At 30.9% G+C, this 6,629-nt stretch overlaps 1 protein-coding gene across 3 annotated transcripts; it reads left to right on the forward strand.

The window, feature by feature from the left end:
• On the forward strand, positions 1-3,486 carry LOC105156356 (uncharacterized). Of its 3 annotated transcripts, none has more exons than XM_011072467.3 (6): positions 1-314; positions 457-536; positions 2,364-2,432; positions 2,530-2,595; positions 2,675-2,980; positions 3,109-3,486. In XM_011072467.3, exons 1-6 carry the CDS (start codon positions 35-37, stop codon positions 3,295-3,297), a joined length of 990 nt encoding a protein of 329 aa, XP_011070769.1. In that variant the 5' UTR covers positions 1-34; the 3' UTR covers positions 3,298-3,486. The 3 variants fall into 3 exon arrangements, with proteins under 3 accessions (XP_011070769.1, XP_020547745.1, XP_011070770.1); XM_020692086.2 differs by having other exon boundaries at positions 460-536; XM_011072468.3 differs by lacking the exon at positions 1-314 and adding an exon at positions 1,429-1,552 and having other exon boundaries at positions 479-536.
• Positions 3,487-6,629: the final 3,143 nt, after the last annotated feature.

The following is a 6,629-nucleotide window of genomic DNA, read 5'->3' on the forward strand; positions in this document are numbered from 1 at the left end:
GAGCAGTAGGAATGTACATTTGAAAAGGAGAAACATGAGTGAGCAAGAAATATTATTCAGTACAACTTCTGTCGCCCCAAATTTTAGTGGTTGTGAGCCATATGTTGTCTTACCTGAGAACTTTGATACGTTTTCCAATATTCTCAGCATACTATCTGACGATGGTGAGCTTCGAACTCATCCGCCCACCACCACAACCACGTCCACGTCTAATAAGGTTGACGTGCCGACGGTCCAAACGGGAGAATCATCCTTTAGTCATAAAGAGACTATTATTATTAATGAATCTAGTCATCATCATCCCAAAATTCAAGGTGAACAGTTGTTCCAATTGCATGAATTTATCAACTTAAACTCTAAATTTCTTTTTAATTCTTCTTTATTAAATAAATATGAATTAATATGTTACTATCAATTTTTTCCTTATATTTAATTTCGTTTTTTATTTCTTTTAAGAAGGACGAATTGAGGATGAAGGATCAAAGAAGAGACGGGTTAAGAAAAGATGTTCTAAACATCATGCATCGTCCGAGAGGGTAAGAATAATTTTGTCTTTTATTTCTTTTTATAATGTATACGTTTGTCTTTTATTTCTTTTTATGATGTACACGCACAAATTCAAATACAATTTTTCATAAAAAATTTTGAGTCGAAATTATTAAATTGTCCTTGGTAAGAACAAGTTTGGTGCATGTAAATGTGTATTATATGTATAAACTTGCACTTGAAGAAATTAAACGGCTATGGTTTATTTATTTATTTATGGGATGAGTAAAACCAGAGGTGTGGTTTTGTTCATTTAGGCCTACTTAAAATCATCAATTGCGAGGTTGTAATTGATTTATATTTTGTGGGGATAAATAAATTATAATATGGCTGCAATTTTTAACTGAATTTATGTTACATGAAAGTCTGTTTGTAAGCATAATTTATGCCAATTATTAGGAAAAAAATACAAGCAATCCACTTGTGATATTGCAAATGAGCAAATTACCCCCTTAAGAAAAAATAAATAGCGATTTACCTCTCTATATTTTTTAAAATACAACAATTTACTCTCTATGATTTCTAAAATGAAGCAATTTACCTCTCTGTATAAGGAGGTAAGTTGCTTCGTCTTAAAAAGTATAAATGGATAAATTGCTATATTTTTTTCATAGGGGATAATGTGCTCATTTTCAATATCACATTAGGGTAAAATTTTGAAAATACTCTTGCATAATAATAATAACAATAATAATAATAATAATAATCAACACTCATGAACTATATATCGTCACAAGAGACCAGCGAGACCACGGCCACCCACCACGACGGCGACACCACTGCCACCACCTATACTATACATATACACACATATATATATATATACCAATACATAAAAAAATGTAAACGCATATATATATATATATATATATATATGCGCAGTGTAAAATAATTAGATTTGAGGGAGAGCATACGTAGCATAAGCGGCAGCAAGGAGCAGATGGAGGTTGACGCGGGGAACACCGGACCTGGGCCTGGGGAAGGAGATGCCAACTTAGGGTTGGAGGTCAGGTTTCTGCTGTATATATTGAAGAAGCAAGAAAGGGATAAGGAAGAAAATACTACCAATTTAAGGGCAATTTCATGATTTCACGAATTTTATCAGATACTTTGAGTTGCATCAATTTCCTATTATTTATAACTAACAATTTCTAAAAATTTTACATCTTGATTATTTTTTTCAACTTTTTTCCCCTAAAATTCAGCACTTTCTTGAACAACACAAATTTTTGCACACACACGCCGACTACTTTGATACATGAATTAATTTGGGTAATGATTTGAGATAAAGTCACTTGTTTGGAAAAAGGAGCAGTGTGCAAAATTTTGCTAATTAATTAGAAAAACATTGTTCTCTAGATCATATCCCGATCAAATTAGGATATTAACTTTATAGCTAGCTAGGGTTTGAGTTGGTCTAAAATTAGGAATAAGTTTGATTTCAAGAAATTCCACACATCACTGGTTTAGTCTGGGATTTACTTCATCGTACTTTAAATTATGATCATATAATATTACAAATGAACAAATTACTTTTTTACGATAAAAAAAGTAATTTATCTCTCTATACTTTTTAAAATGAAGCAATATATCTTCCTATGTAAAAAGGTAAATTGCTGGATCTTAAAAAAAATTGAAAGGTAAATACCATTTTTTTTATATGGGCTGCTCATTAGGGTTGCTTGCATTTTTTGCTTTAAATCATTTCAATCCAAATATATATTTAGATGAATTTATATAAGTATATATGATGAGACGTTCCACGATGCATATTTATATGATTTCAAGTATCCTTAATCATGGTTTAATTTGAACAGAAGCGCAGGGATCGCCTCAAAGAAAAATTAAGCACACTCAAAGAATTGCTGCTTGACACTAAGTCTAAGGTCCAAATTTAGACTCCAATTGAATTTCTGAAGAATTATGTAGCCCCTTATAGCTTCCATTAACTTAAAACCTGCTTCTCATTTCCCGAATATTCAGTTTGATCAAGCTGCTCTTCTGGACGAGGCCGCTTCACGTATCAGATCTCTACATTCTCAGTTACAGGTAATCACATCATTTCTCTGTGTATATCTCTTTTCCTTGCTTGATTTCACACAGAAATTCAAATGTGCAAACACGGTAGGCGTTATCGTCGTCCATGGGAAGGATGCATATGCCGATTGCTGGATACCAAGGCCTTTCGAGAACAAGTGAATCTGGTTTTGTGGGGCACGGTATTGGCATTGAGCCTGGAATGCGATTCCAGGTCCCGTATATACCCTTTCAGTTGCATCAGATGGCTGCACCATTTGCAACCTGTGTTGTTCCTTCCCTGCTGATTCCTAGGCTTGATTCCACATTGATCAGTAATCCGATTTCAGGAGAGCCTACCACCTACCAAACACTACTTTCATCAACTTTCCTGAATCCCCATCCAGGGATAACTCAGGTTATACCATACTCTTTTCAACATCTTGAACACCTTCCCTTTCGAAACAAGATCCATGAAATTCTATTGTTTTTATTGAATTAAGGCCACATTGAGCTAGCAGGGAATGATATTTGTCTTGTGTGCAGCACGGGGTTTGGGAGCCGAGCACAAATGGAACACTTCTGAGGCCGACGTTGGGAAGCCTGACAGATAACGGTGCTGGTCGTGGACTAGGAGGGGCAGGCACACTGTTCTCCGGTGGAGTCTCCAAGTTTCCAGGCTGCCCAGCGACGATGCCGTTATCAGGAACAAATTTGTCTCCCACATATGGATGAAGAGTTGTGTCCATTATCACCACCTCTACTTCTGCTTCTGTAATAGCATCTGCATTGCCAAGCCTTTCCATTTCAACTCATCCCAATCAAGAAGAATCAGCCTTTCATTTTGTATCAACCATTCTTTATCTCCGTGGAAAAGTAAAAAATGCACATTGTGGGAATGAAAGCCGCCTTTTTTTCAGTAAATTGGTTATAAATACATTATGAATTCCAATCGTTTTGCCTACAACACACCAACAACTACTATTAAAACAAATTAATACCCACACATTGCTATGACACAAATCCATTATTTTTTAGGCTTTACCAACTAAGTTTAGACTTTATTGGCCAGGGACTAAAAGCCACTTACAACTACCAATTTGTCACAACAATTACTTGGCCTTTGTACTTGAAACAATAATTCTAAGAATTCGGAATCAGAATTTCTTCTTTTCTTCAACTACTAATTTCTTCTAATTTTTATAAAAAAACATATGTAATGAATGAAAAAATAAGAAAGTTCACGTTTAAGGGGTGTAGTCTGAGTCAAGATCTCAGAATTTGAAGGCCACCCCAAGCGGCCGGGATGAGTTCTAGAATTTGAATTGGCCCCGGGCCCGGACGTTAACATTGTTTGTTTCATATAGGATTGTAAACCGGCCTCCGTGACGGATCGAGCCGTCTGAAAGTTGAATGAGTTGGTCTTGATTTCATGACCCTAAATTTTGTAATAGGGCTTGTGGTTGTATTATTATTAGGATAAAATACACTTTGCCTCCTGAACTATTATTAATATAATATTTACTCTCTTAGTAGAACAAAAATGCCCCTCATGTCTTGATAATTATATTATTTTTAATGTATTTTAATATTTTTTATATTAAATTATTTTTTAATTGATATTTTTAATAAGTAAAAAATTTAAGTTAAAAGTGAAATATAAATTAATTTATATAGTAGATAATACAATAAATATAATATAATCAACAATATGTATATAATATAAGGGCAACATTATTCAAAAGTTTAATTTTACGGGGTAAGTGTTACATTTGTTAGTTTAAGGGGGTAAATGTTACATCAATAATAGATCACAGGGCAAAGTATATTTTACTCTTATTATTACCAGTAATTTATGACACACCTTATGCACGTGTAATTTTTATAATACTATTCAAAATATAATACTTATAAAATATTGTTATTTAATAAAATACATATAAAATAATTATAAGTTAATATTAAATTTATAAAAAAATAGTGAAAAAAAAAGATGAATGAAATTTTTTAAAAAAAATAAATTAACCAAAAAAGAGAGACATAAAAAATGTGCTCTCCCTTAATTAATATATAGTATAAATAAATATAAATTGCACAAACCGGCCGCACAAAGCTACTATAGGTTTCAGGGAAAATCAAATGGTTCAATTGTGAAAAATATATTGAGTTCGAATTCTGAAGAGGAATTGGAGAACCAAATTTGATACTTTAAAAAAAAAAAAAAATATCTACTATGTATTAAGGCATAAATTTACATATATGTATACTTATGTACATATACTAATTGTGTAATGGAATCATATACTTATATATCCTTAGGTTATATTAAAATTGATGAACTTGAATTTGAATTAAGAATTTCAAACAATTTCAAATAAAAAGAATTTAAAATTCATAATTTGAAATCAATCGATATAAACGTAAATTTTTTGCTCTCCCACTTGCACGATATTCGGCGTTCCTAACATGTTTGGGACTGAATTATTTTTTGGTCCCGACATGTAATTATATAAGATAATGGTAGATGCATTATGATTATATAGTTGAATCCGTTTGGTCGTTCGGATCAATATTGTATACGGTTAAATTTATTTTGGCCCCCTCTACTATTTTTTTTCTTTTTTTAGTAATATGTCGATTCAACTAATATAGTAAGGACTCGTTTATTTTGTATGATGGAATTGGATGAGGTAGATAATTACATGATTTTAATCATGCATTTATCACAATTAATGACGGGTCAACTACATTAATACTAGACTTTGGCTAAATAAAGTAAACAAAAAAATTGAATTCGATTAACAGAGATGTCAAGTTCAATCCTTCTGACTAAAAGAGGCCTAATAGCATTTGATCTAATTAATACGTTAATATGACTAATAACAGTAATAAATTATAATAAATCATATAAAATGACAAAAATTAATATAAAGTAAAATATAAATTCATATGTCGGATGAGAGTCGAACTTATAATTTCAAACTTGTTAATGAAACCTGAATGTTAGCCTCACTCACTGGGCTAAAACATGATCGATCCCCCTCTGCTATTACACATTTCAAAAGTTACATCAACTTTTCTTAATTACAGTAATGGACAATGAGTTCCTAACGAGATGATTCTTTTGCCAGTGCTATTCTTTTAAAAAGAAAGAACATGCTATAAGAAATAAAATATAGGAGTTATATGCGTAATCTATAAAAACTAAAAGAACGTATTAATATTATGGAAACTAATTTTAAAATTCTCTCGTAATTTTAGAATATTAAGTTTAAGGTAAATCAGTATAAATTGGATAAAATCCAAATAAACGTGTTTAAATATAATTAAACTTTGTTAAATTTTTGACTTATAATTATTTAAAATTTATTATTTTATTACAATAGCGTCTTTGATGTATGACAAATGGTTGAGATTATATGTACAAATTGCATCTTTTTAATTTTTCCAACTCTAATTTTTTGCTCATCAAAGTTCACCCACCGGTGAGAAGGCTGAATTGCAGGTAAAAAAGACTGAAATCACGAAAATTAAAAAGATATAAGACCAAAAAGCTATTTTAGAAACTTAAAGGATAAAAGTACTTGTAAAAACGACAAAATAGGAATAAAAGCTCCAATTTTTAAAATATCACGAGAGACACACATGCAATTTTTTCAGTAAGAAGGGTGAATTTCTGCCAAAAAAGAATTAAAATTAATAAAATTTTAAAAAATACAAAATCAAAATACTACCCTAAAAAATTAAAAGTTAGACTAAGAAAAAGGTCTATAAGCCTAAAAAATGAATATACGATTTGAGAAACTTTAAGTGGGTGTATTTGTTTTTAAATTAAACTTCAGCCTAGGTTTATATATGTACTTTTCTATAATGATGATAGTAAATTTAAAAAAATAATAATATATAAATTTGATTCTGTAATTTTATGGGGGTGACAATTATAAATTCTATTAGAATTTAATTTAATAATTAAACCCTATAATTTTAAAAAATTGGTATATTAAGAATAAAATTAGTTGAAAATTGTAAATAGGGTTGGAATTTGGCATGACGCCTCACATAAGCCC

Source organism: Sesamum indicum, linkage group LG2 (assembly GCF_026168435.1).
Source record: "Sesamum indicum cultivar Baizhima isolate 11 linkage group LG2, ASM2616843v1, whole genome shotgun sequence".
Classification (NCBI taxonomy): Eukaryota; Viridiplantae; Streptophyta; class Magnoliopsida; order Lamiales; family Pedaliaceae; genus Sesamum; species Sesamum indicum.